At 41.0% G+C, this 16,422-nt stretch overlaps 2 protein-coding genes across 2 annotated transcripts in view; both read left to right on the top strand.

Annotated features, from left to right (window-relative positions):
- Nucleotides 1-9,536, top strand: part of LOC118377911 (FYVE, RhoGEF and PH domain-containing protein 1-like) — a 118,613-nt gene extending 109,077 nt beyond the window's left edge. The window contains exons 3-5 of the mRNA XM_052484166.1: nucleotides 3,025-3,244; nucleotides 8,892-9,478; nucleotides 9,526-9,536. Coding sequence (XP_052340126.1) covers nucleotides 3,025-3,244; nucleotides 8,892-9,478; nucleotides 9,526-9,536 — 818 coding nt within the window. The remainder of the gene's footprint in view (nucleotides 1-3,024; nucleotides 3,245-8,891; nucleotides 9,479-9,525) is intronic.
- Nucleotides 9,537-9,541: 5 nt separating this feature from the next.
- LOC127912974 (FYVE, RhoGEF and PH domain-containing protein 1-like) overlaps nucleotides 9,542-16,422 on the top strand; it is a 35,467-nt gene continuing 28,586 nt past the window's right edge. Inside the window, exons 1-3 of the mRNA XM_052484165.1 lie at nucleotides 9,542-9,639; nucleotides 9,920-10,158; nucleotides 11,185-11,341. Coding sequence (XP_052340125.1) covers nucleotides 9,583-9,639; nucleotides 9,920-10,158; nucleotides 11,185-11,341 — 453 coding nt within the window. The 5' untranslated portion in view covers nucleotides 9,542-9,582. The remainder of the gene's footprint in view (nucleotides 9,640-9,919; nucleotides 10,159-11,184; nucleotides 11,342-16,422) is intronic.

Raw genomic sequence — 16,422 nt, 5'->3', positions numbered from 1 at the left:
CACAATGATTCCGTATGTGTTATTTCATAGTTTTGATGTCTTGGCTATTATTCTGCAATGTAGAAAATTGCAGAGAGTCGGGTAGCTATTCGGGTAGCTATTCGGGTAGCTATTCGGGTAGCTATTCGGGTAGCTATTTGGGTAGCTATTCGGGTAGCTATTTGGGTAGCTATTCGGGTAGCTATTTGGGTAGCTATTTGGGTAGCTATTCGGGTAGCTATTTGGGTAGCTATTTGGGTAGCTATTTGACCATCTATTTAGCAGTCTTATGGCTTGGGGGCAGATGCTGTTCAGGAGCCTCTTGGTCCTAGACTTGGCACTTTAGTACTGCTTGCTGTGCGGTAGCAGAGAGACCAGTCTATGACTTGGGTGCTTGGTTTCTTTGAAAATGCTCAGGGCCTTCCTCTGACACCGCCTGGTATAGAGGTCTTTGGATGACAAGGCGCTCGGCCCCAGTGATGTACTGGGCCGCATGCACTACCCTCTGTAGCCTTGTCAGATGCCGAGTAGTTGCCATACCAACCGGTGATGCAGCAAGTCAAGATGTTCTCAATGGTGCAGCTGTAGAACTCTGTAGGATCTGAGGGCCGATGCTAAATCTTTTCAGCCTCCTGAACGACCGTGTTGGTGTGTCTGGACCATGATAGGTCCTTAGTGATGTGGACACAGAGGAACTTGAAGCACTCAACCTGATCCACGACAGCCCCACAGATGTGGATGGGGGCGTGCTCTGCACTCTGTTTCCTGTAGTCCACGATCAGCTCCTTTGTCTCGCTGAGGGAGAGGTTGTTGTCCTGGCACCACACCTGCCGGGTTTCTGACCTCTCTCTATAGGCTGTTTCATCTTCGTTCAGGATCAGGCCAACCATCATTGCTCGTGGGTGAACTGGTAGTACAGGAAGCGGACTAAGCACACATCCTTGAGGGACCCCAGTGTTGAGGGCCAGTGTGTCAGATGTGTTGTTGCCTACCCTCACCACCTGGGGGAGGCCCGTCAGGAAGTCCAGGATCCAGTTGCAGAGGGAGGTGATCAGTTCAAGGGTCCTTAGCTTAGTGGTGAGCTTGGAGGGCACTATGGTGTTGAACGCTGAGCTGTAGTCAATGAACAGCATTCTCACATAGGTGTTCATTTTGTCCATGTGGGAAAGGGCAGTGAGGAGTGCAATAGAGATTGAGTCATCTGTGGATCTGTTGGGGTGGTATGTGAATTGGAGTGGATCCAGGGTTTCTGGGATGATGTTGTTGATGTGAGCCATGACCGAGCCTTTCAAAGCATTTCATGGCTACAGATGTGAGTGCTGCGGGGCGGTAATCACTTAGACAGGTCACCTTGGTGTTCTTGGGCACAGGGACTATGGTGGTCTGTTTGAAACATGTAGGTATTACAGACTGGGTCAGGGAGAGGTCAGTGAAGAGACTTGTCAGCTGGTCAGCGCATGCTCTGACTATGTGTCCTGGTAATCCGTCTTGCCCTGCGGCCTTGTGAATATTAGCCTGTTTAAAGGTTTTACCCACATCGGCTACGGAGAGCGTGATCATACAGTCATCCGGAACAGCTGGTGCTCTTATGCATGATTCAGTGTTGCTTGCCTCAAAGCAGGCTTAGAAGGCATATAAAGTGGAAGAGAGATTGACGTCATCACTACTTGTTTTGGTAAGAAGTGTTGACAAGCTGAATGTACCGAGCTGTCTGTTTAAACTATAGAACAGACTATGGGAGGCGCACAGTACTACATAGAGCAATGACTACATGGAACTCTATTCCACAGTACTACATAGAGCCATGACCTAATGGAAGTCTATTCCACAGTACTACATAGAGCCATGACTACATGGAAGTGTATTCCACAGTACTACATAGAGCCATGACTACATGGAAGTCTATTCCACAGTACTACATAGAGCCATGACTACATGGAACTCTATTCCACAGTACTACATAGAGCCATGGCTACATGGAACTCTATTCCACAGTACTACATAGAGCCATGGCTACATGGAAGTCTATTCCACAGTACTACATAGAGCCATGGCTACATGGAAGTCTATTCCACAGTACTACATAGAGCCATGACTACATGGAACTCTATTCCACAGTACTACATAGAGCCACGACTACATGGAACTCTATTCCACAGTACTACATAGAGCCATGACTACATGGAACTCTATTCCACAGTACTACATAGAGCCATGACTACATGGAACTCTATTCCACAGTACCACATAGAGCCATGACTACATGGAACTCTATTCCACAGTACATAGAGCCATGACTACATGGAACTCTATTCCACAGTACTACATAGAGCCATGACTACATGGAACTCTATTCCCCCCTACATTTTATAGAACAGCGGGGACTGCGAAGAGACACACACACACACACACACACACACACACACACACACACACACACACACACACACACACACACACACACACACACACACACACACACACACACACACACACACACACACACACACACACACACACAGACACAGACACAGGTACAGACACATGCACACGCACACGCAAGCACACGCATTCTACACACACATACATTGTAATATTATTGTATGGTGGTATTATACATTTTTGTATTGTAGACATGCAGTGGTGTAATAATGTTTTACGATGTCCTGTTTTATCTTTAGTTTTATATGTAATGTAAGCGCCTTAATGTGTTTGGACACATTGGAAGAGTCTGTGGGGATCCCTAATAAATACAAATATAAATATTGCTCGTCTGGTAGGCTCACGCCACTGGGCAGCTCGCGGTTGGGCTTTCCTTTGTAATCCGTTACAGTTTGCAAGCCATGCCACATCCGACGTGGCCGCCTAATGATATCAACTATAAAATCTTAAAGAAGACATTACGTCCCTCTTTATCTGAGCAGTAACACTGTGTTTACTGTAGTTTAATCAGAGATATTAGGTAAAATACGAAGATGATCAACACCTTGTATGTTATTTCTCCTCAGTCAGTAACATGTTGTATGTCGTGTTGTTTCTCCTCAGTGCCCCCAAAGCCTCCTCACCTGCAGCAGAGTGCTGGTGCTGGTGCTGCTAGACCACGCCCCCGCGCCCCGGACAAGCCCCTCCCTCTGCCTCCACCCTGTAGACCTCTGCCTGCAGACCCCAGGGGGGGAGGGGCCAGCCATCCCCAAACACTCCCCCGCGTTGAGGGAAGCTCCTCCCCCACCGCATGTGTGCTCTCCCTCATCGAGAAGTTTGAGAGGTGAGCCGTCATTCTCAGGATCAAACTTAGGTCAAGTATTTGAGCTGACCAATTACCTAGTTCCAAGTGATTAATGACATAGTTATAGTGATTAATGACATAGTTATAGTGATTAATGACATAGTTATAGTGATTTATGACATAGTTATAGTGATTAATGACATAGTTATAGTGATTAATGACATACTTATAGTGATTAATGACATAGTTATAGTGATTAATGTCATAGTTATAGTGATTAATGACATATTTATAGTGATTAATGACATAGTTATAGTGATTAATGATAGTGATTAATGACATAGTTATAGTGATTAATGACATAGTTATAGTTTATGAGTGATTAATGACATAGTTATAGTGATTAATGACATAGTTATAGTGATTAATGACATAGTTATAGTGATTAATGACATAGTTCCAAGTGATTAATGTGTTATAGTGATTATATAGTGATTAATGACATAGTTATAGTGATTAATGACATAGTTATAGTGATTAATGACATAGTTATAGTGATTAATGACATAGTTATAGTGATTAATGATTAATGACATAGTTATATTAATGACATAGTTATAGTGATTGATTAATGTTATAGTGATAGTTATAGTGATTAATGACATAGTTATAGTGATTAATGACATAGTTATAGTGATTAATGACATAGTTATAGTGATTAATGGCATAGTTATAGTGATTAATGACATAGTTATAGTGATTAATGACATAGTTATAGTGATTAATGACATAGTTATAGTGATTAATGACATAGTTATAGTGATTAATGACATAGTTATAGTGATTAATGACATAGTTATAGTGATTAATGACATAGTTATAGTGATTAATGACATAGTTATAGTGATTAATGACATAGTTATAGTGATTATAGTTATAGTGATTAATGACATAGTTATAGTGATTAATGACATAGTTATAGTGATTATAGTGACATAGTTATAGTGATTAATGACATAGTTATAGTGATTAATGACATAGTTATAGTGATTAATGACATTAGTTATAGTGATTAATGACATAGTTATAGTGATTAATGACATAGTTATAGTGATTAATGACATAGTTATATTGATTAATTAATGACATAGTTATAGTGATTAATGACATAGTTATAGTGATTAATGACATAGTTATAGTGATTAATGACATAGTTATAGTGATTAATGACATAGTTATAGTGATTAATGACATAGTTGATTAATAGTAGTTATAGTGATTAATGACATAGTTGTAGTGATTAATGACATAGTTATAGTGATTAATGACATAGTTATAGTGATTAATGACATAGTTATAGTGATTAATGACATAGTTATAGTGATTAATGACATAGTTATAGTGATTAATGACATAGTTATAGTGATTAATGACATAGTTATAGTGATTAATGACATAGTTATAGTGATGACATATTAATTAATGACATAGTTATAGTGATTAATAACATAGTTATTATTAATGACATAGTTATAGTGATTAATGACATAGTTTAATGACATAGTTATATTAATGACATAGTTATAGTGATTAATGATTATAGTTATAGTTATAGTGATTAATGACATAGTTATAGTGATTAATGTGATTAATGACATGTAGTTATAGTTATAGTGATTAATGACATAGTTTAATAGTGATTAATGACATAGTTATAGTGATTAATGACATAGTTATAGTGATTAATGACATAGTTATAGTGATTAATGACATAGTTATAGTGATTAATGACATAGTTATAGTGATTAATGACATAGTTATAGTGATTAATGACATAGTTATAGTGATTAATGACATAGTTATAGTGATTAATGACATAGTTATAGTGATTAATGACATAGTTATAGTGATTAATGACATAGTTATAGTGATTAATGACATAGTTATAGTGATTAATGACATAGTTCCAAGTGATTAATGACATAGTTATAGTGATTATTATAGTGATTAATGACATAGTTATAATGATTAATGACATAGTTATAGTGATTAATGACATAGTTATAGTGATTAATGACATAGTTATAGTGATTAATGACATAGTTATAGTGATTAATGACATAGTTATAGTGATTAATGACATAGTTATAGTGATTAATGACATAGTTATAGTGATTAATAATGACATAGTTATAGTGATTAATGACATAGTTATAGTGATTAATGACATAGTTATAGTGATAGTAAATGACATAGTTATAGTGATTAATGACATAGTTATAGTTTATAGTGATTAATGACATAGTTATAGTGATTAATGACATAGTTGTATTAATGACATAGTTATAGTGATTAATGACATAGTTATAGTGATTAATGTGATTAATGACATAGTTATAGTGATTAATGACATAGTTATAGTGATTAATGACATAGTTATAGTGATTAATGACATAGTTATAGTGATTAATGACATAGTTATAGTGATTAATGACATAGTTATAGTGATTAATGACATAGTTATAGTGATTAATGTGATTAATGACATAGTTATAGTGATAGTTATAGTGATTAATGATAGTGATTAATGACATAGTTATAGTGATTAATGACATAGTTATAGTGATTAATGACATAGTTATAGTGATTAATGACATAGTTATAGTGATTAATGACATAGTTATAGTGATTAATGACATACACGACCGGTCCAAAGTTTAATGACATAGTTCCAAGTGATTAATGACATAGTTATAGTGATTAATGACATAGTTATAGTGATTAATGACATAGTTATAGTGATTAATGACATAGTTATAGTGATTAATGACATAGTTATAGTGATTAATGACATAGTTATAGTGATTAATGACATAGTTATAGTGATTAATGACATAGTTATAGTGATTAATGACATAGTTATAGTGATTAATGACATAGTTATAGTGATTAATGACATAGTTATAGTGATTAATGACATAGTTATAGTGATTAATGACATAGTTATAGTGATTAATGACATAGTTATAGTGATTAATGACATAGTTATAGTGATTAATGACATAGTTATAGTGATTAACATAGTTATATGACATAGTTATAGTGATTAATGACATAGTTATAGTGATTAATGACATAGTTATAGTGATTAATGACATAGTTATAGTGATTAATGACATAGTTATAGTGATTAATGACATAGTTATAGTGATTAATGACATAGTTATAGTGATTAATGACATAGTTATAGTGATTAATGACATAGTTATAGTGATTAATGACATAGTTATAGTGATTAATTATAGTGATTAATGACATAGTTATAGTGATTAATGACATTAATGATTAATGACATAGTTATAGTGATTAATGACATAGTTATAGTGATTAATGACATAGTTATAGTGATTAATGACATAGTTTAATGATTAATAGTTATAGTGATTAATGACATAGTTATAGTGATTAATGACATAGTTATAGTGATTAATGACATAGTCATAGTGATTAATGACATAGTTATAGTGATTAATGACATAGTTATAGTGATTAATGACATAGTTATATTGATTAATGACATAGTTATAGTGATTCATGACATAGTTATAGTGATTAATGACATACTTATAGTGATTAATGACATAGTTATAGTGATTAATGACATAGTTATAGTGATTAATGTCATAGTTATAGTGATTATTATAGTGATTAATGACATAGTTATAGTGATTAATGACATAGTTATAGTGATTAATGGCATACACGACCGGTCCAAAGTTTTAGAACACTTACTCATTCAAGGGGTTTTTCTTTATTTGTACTATTTTCTACATTGTAGAATAATAGTGAAGACATCAACACTATAAATTAACACATATGGAATCATGTAGTAACCAATTTTTTTTTAAACAAATCAAAATATATTTTAAATTTGAGGTTCTTCAAATAGCCACCCTTTGCCTTGATGACAGCTTTGCCTTGATGACAGCTTTGCCTTGATGACAGTGTTGCAGAGACTCTTTGTTATTCTCTCAACCAGCTTCATATATGCTTTTCCTTCACTCTGCGGTCCGACTCATCCCAAACCATCTCAATTGGTTGAAGTTGGGGGATTGTGGAGACCAGGTCATCTGATACAGCACTCCATCACTCTTCTTCTTGCACTCCATCACTCTCCTAGTTATAGTGAACTTGGTAAAACTAGCCCTTAAGGACAGCCTGGAGAATGTTATAGTGTTGGATCATTGTCCTGTTGAAAAACAAACGATAGTTCCACTAAGATTCAAACCAAATGGGATGGAGTATTGCTGCAGAATGCTGTGGTAGCCATGCTGGTTAAGTGTGCCTTGAACTCTAAATAAATCACAGACATTGTCACCAGCAAAGCACCATCACACCTCCTCCTCCATGCTTCACGGTGGGAAATACACATGTGGGGATCATCTGTTCACTTACTCTGCGTTTCACAAAGACTTTCGCGGTTGGAACCAAAAATCTCAAATTTGGACTCCAGACCAAAGAACACATTTCCACCGGTCTAATGTCCATTGCTCGTGTTTCTTGGCCCAAGCAAGTCTCTTCTTGTTATTGGTGTCTTTTAGAAGTGGTTTCTTTGCAGCAATTTGACCATGAAGGCCTGATTCACACGGTCTCTTCTGAACAGTTGATGTTGAGATATCTGTTACTTGAACTTCGTGAAGAATTTTTTTGGTCTGCAATTTCTGAGGCTGGTAACTCTAATGAACTTATCCTCTGCAGCAGAGGTAACTCTGGGTCTTCCATTCCTGTGGCAGTCCTCATGAGAGACAGTTTCATCATAGCGCTTGATGGTTTTTCCAACAGTACTTGAGGGAACCTTCAAAGTTCTTGAAATTTTCCATATTGACTGACCTGTTTTAAAGTAATGATGGACTGTTGTTTCTCTTTGCTTATTTGAGCTGTTCTTGCCATAATATGGACTTGGTCTTTTACCAAATAGGGCTATATTCTGTATACCAACCCTACCTTGTCACAACATCAATTATTATCTCAAACGCTTTAAGAAGTAAAGAAATTGCACAAATTAACTTTTAAGAAGGCACACCTGTTAATTGCATTGCATTCCAGGTGACAACCATTTTTTTAAACCTTTATTTAACGAGGCAAGTCAGTTAAGAACAAACTCTTATTTTCAATGACGGCTTAGGAACAGTGGGTTCAGGGGCAGAACAGATTTGTACCTTGTCAGCTCGGGGAGTTGAACTTGCAACCTTCCGGTTGAGAGAATCCTGGTTGAGAGAATGCAAAGAGTGTTTCCTAAGCTGTCATCAAGGCAAAGGGTGGCTACTTTGAAGAATCTCAAATATAAACTATATTTAGATTTGTTTAACTCTTTTTTTTGGTTACTACATGATTCCATATGTGTTATTTCATAGTGTTGATGTCTTCACTATAATTCTACAATGTAGAAAATAGTAAAAATAAAGAAAAACCCTTGAATGTGTAGGTGTTCTAAAACTTTAGACCGGTCGTGTAGTTCCAAGTATTTAATGAAATACTTCCCAGTCATTAAGTACATAGTTCCAAGTGATTAATGATATAGTTATAGTATATACTGTCCACTTAGGAGTCATTGATTTTCTCCACCAGATAATATAGTTCCTCAAGTTTTTTAAGACTTCATTCTAAATCTGTGTTTACTCTACAGGGAGAAGATCATTGTGGTGCCTGATATCACGGGAGGGGGTCTCTGCACCCCCCGGGTCCTCGAGACGGGACCAGGAGGGGACACCTTCTCTCCCGCAGCCTCAGAGCTCCCTCTGGGCTGTCTCCCCGTGGTCTGGCCCCCTGGTTCCTCTCAAGACCTCCAGGAGCTCCGGGATCTACCTCAGGGGCTGGCTGTGCTGGTTAATGTGTTGCCGGGGGAGACGGAGGTACCAGAGGATGACAATGATAATGAACTAGGAACGTTGTGCTCTATCTCTGACAAGCGTCTGTCCATGGAGTCTGGCTACAGCGCCTCGGAGAGACTCACGGACACCATGGAGATGAGGGAGCAGGTGGGGTCAGAATCAGAGAGCCAATCCGAGATCCCCTCTGAACACTTGCCCCTCCTTCAGCCGCAGACGGACGGCAAGCTGGCCAATCGGGACTCTGGCATCGACAGCATCAGCTCTCCGTCCCACAGCGAGGAGCTGTGTTTCGCCGGCGACGAGGACCGGGTCATCTACCCATGTAGTCCCGCCCTCACGCTGCCACGCCTCTCTAGCTCCTCCTCTTCCAGCTATGCCGAGGGTCCGGGGGGAGAGGGGGCATCGGCTGAGGGGGGGAGAGATTCGGAGGGGGACAGTGACTTGGAGGAGGGGAGTGGGGACGAGACAATTGAACTGATCAACCCCATGATGGATCTGCTGCCTTTGACCCTGCCTCAAACAGACAGACAGGACTCTACGGAGGTAGGCCAGACTCTTCTTTAGCATCACTTATTAAAGTCATACGAACCATCTGAAATATGGAAAATATACAAGCACAACATCTTCCAGTGTCGTTACCATGACAACTTGTTATTTTGGACTTGGTCAAGATACTGATCTAGCTTCCTCTGTGTGCATGTGTGTGTGTGTGTATGTGTGTCTCTGTGTATTTGTCTGTGTGTGTGTGTGTGTGTGTGTGTGTGTGTGTCTGTCTCTCTCTCTCTCTCTCTCTCTGTGTGTGTGTCTCTCCGACCAATCCCAGCTGTCGGTGCAGCAGCGTGTGTTCAACATAGCCAATGAGCTCCTCCACACAGAGAAGGCCTACGTGTCTCGGCTGTACCTCCTGGACCAGGTGTTCTGCTCCTCCCTCCTAGAGGAGGCGCGCTCCCGCTCCTCCTTCCCTCTAGACGTGGTCATGGGTATCTTCTCCAACATCTGCTCTATATACTGTTTCCACCAGCAGTTCCTGCTCCCCGCCCTGGAGAAACGCATGGCGGAGTGGTGAGTTAAACCCTGACCCCAGTCCCTATCCCTGACCCTAGTCCCTAACCCCTAACCCAGGGCCTACCTCTAACCCTACACTAACCCTGACCCAGGGTCTACCTCTAACCCTACACTAACCCTAACCCTGACCCAGGGTCTACCTCTAACCCTACACTAACCCTAACCCTGACCCAGGGTCTACCTCTAACCCTAGACTAACCCTAACCCAGGGTCTACCTCTAACCCTACACTAACCCTAACCCTGACCCAGGGCCTACCTCTAACCCTAGACTAACCCTAACCCTGACCCAGGGTTTACCTCTAACCCTAGACTAACCCTAACCCTGACCCAGGGTCTACCTCTAACCCTAGACTAATCCTGACCCAGGGTCTATCTCTAACCCTACACTAACCCTGACCCAGGGTCTACCTCTAACCCTAGACTAACCCTAACCCTGACCCAGGGTCTACCTCTAACCCTAGACTAACCCTAACCCTGACCCAGGGTCTACCTCTAACCCTAGACTAACCCTAACCCTGACCCAGGGTCTACCTCTAACCCTAGACTAACCCTAACCCTGACCCAGGGCCTACCTCTAACCCTAGACTAACCCTAACCCTGACCCAGGGTCTACCTCTAACCCTAGACTAACCCTAACCCTGACCCAGGGTCTACCTCTAACCCTAGACTAACCCTAACCCTGACCCAGGGTCTACCTCTAACCCTAGACTAACCCTAACCCTGACCCAGGGTCTACCTCTAACCCTACACTAACCCTGACCCAGGGTCTACCTCTAACCCTAGACTAATCCTGACCCAGGGTCTACCTCTAACCCTACACTAACCCTGACCCAGGGTCTACCTCTAACCCTACACTAACCCTAACCCTGACCCAGGGTCTACCTCTAACCCTAGACTAACCCTAACCCTGACCCAGGGTCTACCTCTAACCCTACACTAACCCTGACCCAGGGTCTACCTCTAACCCTACACTAACCCTAACCCTGACCCAGGGTCTACCTCTAACCCACATCTCCCCCCAGGGATGTGAACCCGCGCATCGGGGACATCCTGCAGAAGCTAGCCCCCTTTCTGAAGATGTACGGAGAGTACGTGAAGAACTTTGACCGGGCCATGGAGCTGGTCAACACCTGGATGGAGAGGTCGTCCCAGTTCAAAGCCATCGTCCACCAAATCCAGGTAGGGGTTTATGAGGGCGGCAGTAGATATCTCAGATAGGGGGGGGGAGTGAGGCCTAAGAGGGTTTTATAAATAAGCATCAACCAGTGGGTCTTGTGACAGATATAGAGAGAGGAACAGTTCACATAGGAGTATAGAGTGCAGTGATGTGTCCTCTAAGGAGCATTTTGGTGGCAAATCTGAGGGCCGAATGGTAAAGAACATCTAGCCGCTCGAGAGCCGCCCTTACCTGCCGATCTATAAATTATGTCTTGTAATCTAGCATGGGTAGGATGGTCATCTGAATAAGGGTTAGTTTGGCAGCTGGGGTGAAAGAGGAGCGATTTACGATAGAGGAAACCAAGTCTAAGATTTAACTTTAGCCTGCAGCTTTGATGTGTGCTGAGAGAGAAGGACAGTGTACCGTCTAGCCATACTCCCAAGTACTTGTATGAGGTGACTACCTCAGGCTCTAAACCGTCAAAAACCGAGGTAGTAATCACACCGGTAAGAAACATTCCATTGGTTATAAGAGCATTGGGCCGGAAGGTTGAAAGGTTGCCGGTTCAAATCCCTACACCTCTCTGGTTCAGAGGGGTTGCAATACATTCGGAAGACACATCTTGGCTGAATGTGTTCCGTTGTGCATCTGACGAGGCTGATGTTGCTTAGTAACCAGGCGGCTCTCCCCGAGCCGGTGTTGTAATGTCAATGTGAACTCTAGTGACATTGTGTTTCCATTGCTAGGGCTGTCTGTGAGAATCAACCATTTCTGCGTAATCAAATCGGTTGCTTTGTGAGAACTGATTTGATCAAGTCCACAGCTAGCCATAGTTATATCGATGGCAGCTGAAAAGTACCGGTGGCCTGTGTTTGGTCCTCAGCTGAGAGCAGGTCCACAAGGAGCCATGGCCCAGTGAGACACGGGTGCCGGTCCGCCTAGATGGAAACAGACAAGTCTGATGAGTATCCTGGGTAAATCCTGGGTAAAACACTGGGGTAAATCCTGGGTAAAACACTGAGACGCTGACAGTTAACCCAGTAGAATACTGTCCTATAGTAGACAGTAGGTAGCTGTGTGAGAGGCTGACAGTTAACCCAGGAGAATACTGTCCTATAGTAGACAGTAGGTAGCTGTGTGAGAGGCTGACAGTTAACCCAGTAGAATACTGTCCTATAGTAGACAGTAGGTAGCTGTGTGAGAGGCTGACAGTTAACCCAGGAGAATACTGTCCTATAGTAGACAGTAGGTAGCTGTGTGAGAGGCTGACAGTTAACCCAGGAGAATACTGTCCTATAGTAGACAGTAGGTAGCTGTGTGAGAGGCTGACAGTTAACCCAGGAGAATACTGTCCTATAGTAGACAGTAGGTAGCTGTGTGAGAGGCTGACAGTTAACCCAGTAGAATACTGTCCTATAGTAGACAGTAGGTAGCTGTGTGAGAGACTGACAGTTAACCCAGTAGAATACTGTCCTATAGTAGACAGTAGGTAGCTGTGTGAGAGGCTGACAGTTAACCCAGGAGAATACTGTCCTATAGTAGACAGTAGGTAGCTGTGTGAGAGGCTGACAGTTAACCCAGGAGAATACTGTCCTATAGTAGACAGTAGGTAGCTGTGTGAGAGGCTGACAGTTAACCCAGGAGAATACTGTCCTATAGTAGACAGTAGGTAGCTGTGTGAGAGGCTGACAGTTAACCCAGTATAATACTGTCCTATAGTAGACAGTAGGTAGCTGTGTGAGAGGCTGACAGTTAACCCAGGAGAATACTGTCCTATATTAGACAGTAGGTAGCTGTGTGAGAGGCTGACAGTTAACCCAGTAGAATACTGTCCTATAGTAGACAGTAGGTAGCTGTGTGAGAGGCTGACAGTTAACCCAGGAGAATACTGTCCTATAGTAGACAGTAGGTAGCTGTGTGAGAGGCTGACAGTTAACCCAGGAGAATACTGTCCTATAGTAGACAGTAGGTAGCTGTGTGAGAGGCTGACAGTTAACCCAGGAGAATACTGTCCTATAGTAGACAGTAGGTAGCTGTGTGAGAGACTGACAGTTAACTCAGTAGAATACTGTCCTATAGTAGACAGTAGGTAGCTGTGTGAGAGGCTGACAGTTAACTCCAGTAGAATACTGTCCTATAGTAGACAGTAGGTAGCTGTGTGAGAGACTGACAGTTAACCCAGTAGAATACTGTCCTATAGTAGACAGTAGGTAGCTGTGTGAGAGGCTGACAGTTAACCCAGTAGAATACTGTCCTATAGTAGACAGTAGGTAGCTGTGTGAGAGGCTGACAGTTAACCCAGTAGAATACTGTCCTATAGTAGACAGTAGGTAGCTGTGTGAGAGACTGACAGTTAACCCAGTAGAATACTGTCCTATAGTAGACAGTAGGTAGCTGTGTGAGAGGCTGACAGTTAACCCAGTAGAATACTGTCCTATAGTAGACAGTAGGTAGCTGTGTGAGAGGCTGACAGTTAACCCAGGAAATACTGTCCTATAGTAGACAGTAGGTAGCTGTGTGAGAGGCTGACAGTTAACTGCAGGAGAATACTGTCCTATAGTAGACAGTAGGTAGCTGTGTGAGAGGCTGACAGTTAACCCAGGAGAATACTGTCCTATAGTAGACAGTAGGTAGCTGTGTGAGAGGCTGACAGTTAACCCAGGAGAATACTGTCCTATAGTAGACAGTAGGTAGCTGTGTGAGAGGCTGACAGTTAACCCAGGAGAATACTGTCCTATAGTAGACAGTAGGTAGCTGTGTGAGAGGCTGACAGTTAACCCAGTAGAATACTGTCCTATAGTAGACAGTAGGTAGCTGTGTGAGAGGCTGACAGTTAACCCAGTAGAATACTGTCCTATAGTAGACAGTAGGTAGCTGTGTGAGAGGCTGACAGTTAACTCAGAAATACTGTCCTATAGTAGACAGTACAGCTGTGTGAGAGGCTGACAGTTAACCCAGTAGAATACTGTCCTATAGTAGACAGTAGGTAGCTGTGTGAGAGGCTGACAGTTAACAGTAGAATACTGTCCTATAGTAGACAGTAGGTAGCTGACAGTTAACCCAGTAGAATACTGTCCTATAGTAGACAGTAGGTAGCTGAGTGTAGAAAACTGACAGTTAACCCAACAGAATACTGTCCTATAGTAGACAGTAAGTAGCTGAGTGAGAGGCTGACAGTTAACAAAACAGGAGAATACTGTCCTAACATTTATACTACACACTAGGTAGCTGTGTGAAAGGCTGACAGTTAACCAGTAGAATACTGTCCTATAGTAGACAGTAGGTAGCTGTGTGAGGGGCTGACAGTTAACAGTAGAATACTGTCCTATAGTAGACAGTAGGTAGCTGTGTGAGAGGCTGACAGTTAACCCAGGAGAATACTGTCCTATAGTAGACAGTAGGTAGCTGTGTGAGAGGCTGACAGTTAACCCAGGAGAATACTGTCCTATAGTAGACAGTAGGTAGCTGTGTGAGGGGCAAGAAGACAGGGTTGATCTCCTACTTTAAACACTCTGCCACCAATCACTGCACAGAACTCTTCTACTGAATACTAACATGGTCACAGACCTGATTATTCAGAAAGCTCATTGGGTTTAGCAGCAACACACCCTGCTCAGTAAAAGGGGACATTGGGATGTGTGTGTAGATTGTTGAGTAAGTTTATACTGCACACTGAGTGTACAAAACATTAAGAACAGCTTCCTAACATTGATACTGCACACTGAGTGTACAAAACATTAAGAACAGCTTCCTAACATTGATACTGCACACTGAGTGTACAAAGCATTAAGAACAGGTTCCCAACATTGAGTGTACAAACATTATGAACAGCTTCACAACATTGAGTGTACAAAACATTAAGAACAGCTTCCCAACATTGATACTACACACTGAGTATACAAAACATTAAGAACAGCTTCCCAACATTGAGTGTACAAACATTATGAACAGCTTCCCAACATTGAGTGTACAAACATTATGAACAGCTTCCCAACATTGATACTACACACTGAGTGTACAAAACATTAAGAACAGCTTCCTAACATTTATACTGCACACTGAGTGTACAAAACATTAAGAACAGCTTCCTAACATTGATACTGCACACTGAGTGTACAAAACATTAAGAACAGCTTCCTAACATTGATACTGCACACTGAGTGTACAAAACATTAAGAACAGCTTCCCAACATTGAGTGTACAAACATTATGAACAGCTTCCCAACATTGAGTGTACAAACATTATGAACAGCTTCCCAACATTGATACTACACATTGAGTGTACAAACATTATGAACAGCTTCCTAACATTGATACTGCACACTGAGTGTACAAAACATTAAGAACAGCTTCCCAACATTGAGTGTACAAACATTATGAACAGCTTCCTAACATTTATACTGCACACTGAGTGTACAAAACATTAAGAACAGCTTCCCAACATTGATACTGCACACTGAGTGTACAAAACATTAAGAACAGCTTCCTAACATTGATACTGTACACTGAGTGTACAAAACATTAAGAACAGCTTCCTAACATTTATACTGTACCCTGAGTGTACAAAACATTAAGAACAGCTTCCTAACATTGATACTTTATAATAAATATATCATGAATATGATGCCTTCGAAGAGTATTCAGACCCCTTGACTTTTTCCACATTTTGTTACGATACAGCCTTATTCTAAAATGAATGAAATTGGTTTTTTCCCCTCATCAATGTACACACAATCCCCTATAATGACAAAGCAAAAACTGATTTATAATAAAAAAAACGGGGGAAAAAAATGAAATATCACATTTACGTAAGTATTCAGACCCTTTACTCAGGGCTTTGTTGAAGCACCTTTGGCAGTGATTACAGCCTCGAGTCTTCTTGGGTATGACGCTACAAGCTTGGCACACCTGTATTTCTCCCATTTTTCTCTGCAGATCCTCTCAAGTTCTGTCAGGTTGGGTGAGGAGCGTTGCTACACAGCTATTTTCAGGTCTCTCCAGAGATATTCAATGGGCTTCAAGTCCAGGCTGGGCCACTCAAGGACATTCAGAGACTTGTCCCAAAGCTGCTTATTGTCTTGTGGTTAGGGCCATTGTCCTG

This window comes from Oncorhynchus keta, chromosome 28 (genome assembly GCF_023373465.1).
Source record: "Oncorhynchus keta strain PuntledgeMale-10-30-2019 chromosome 28, Oket_V2, whole genome shotgun sequence".
Taxonomy (NCBI): domain Eukaryota; kingdom Metazoa; phylum Chordata; class Actinopteri; order Salmoniformes; family Salmonidae; genus Oncorhynchus; species Oncorhynchus keta.
The sequence above is the reverse complement of the archived record's forward strand: the minus strand, read 5'-3'. Positions and strand labels throughout refer to the sequence as shown.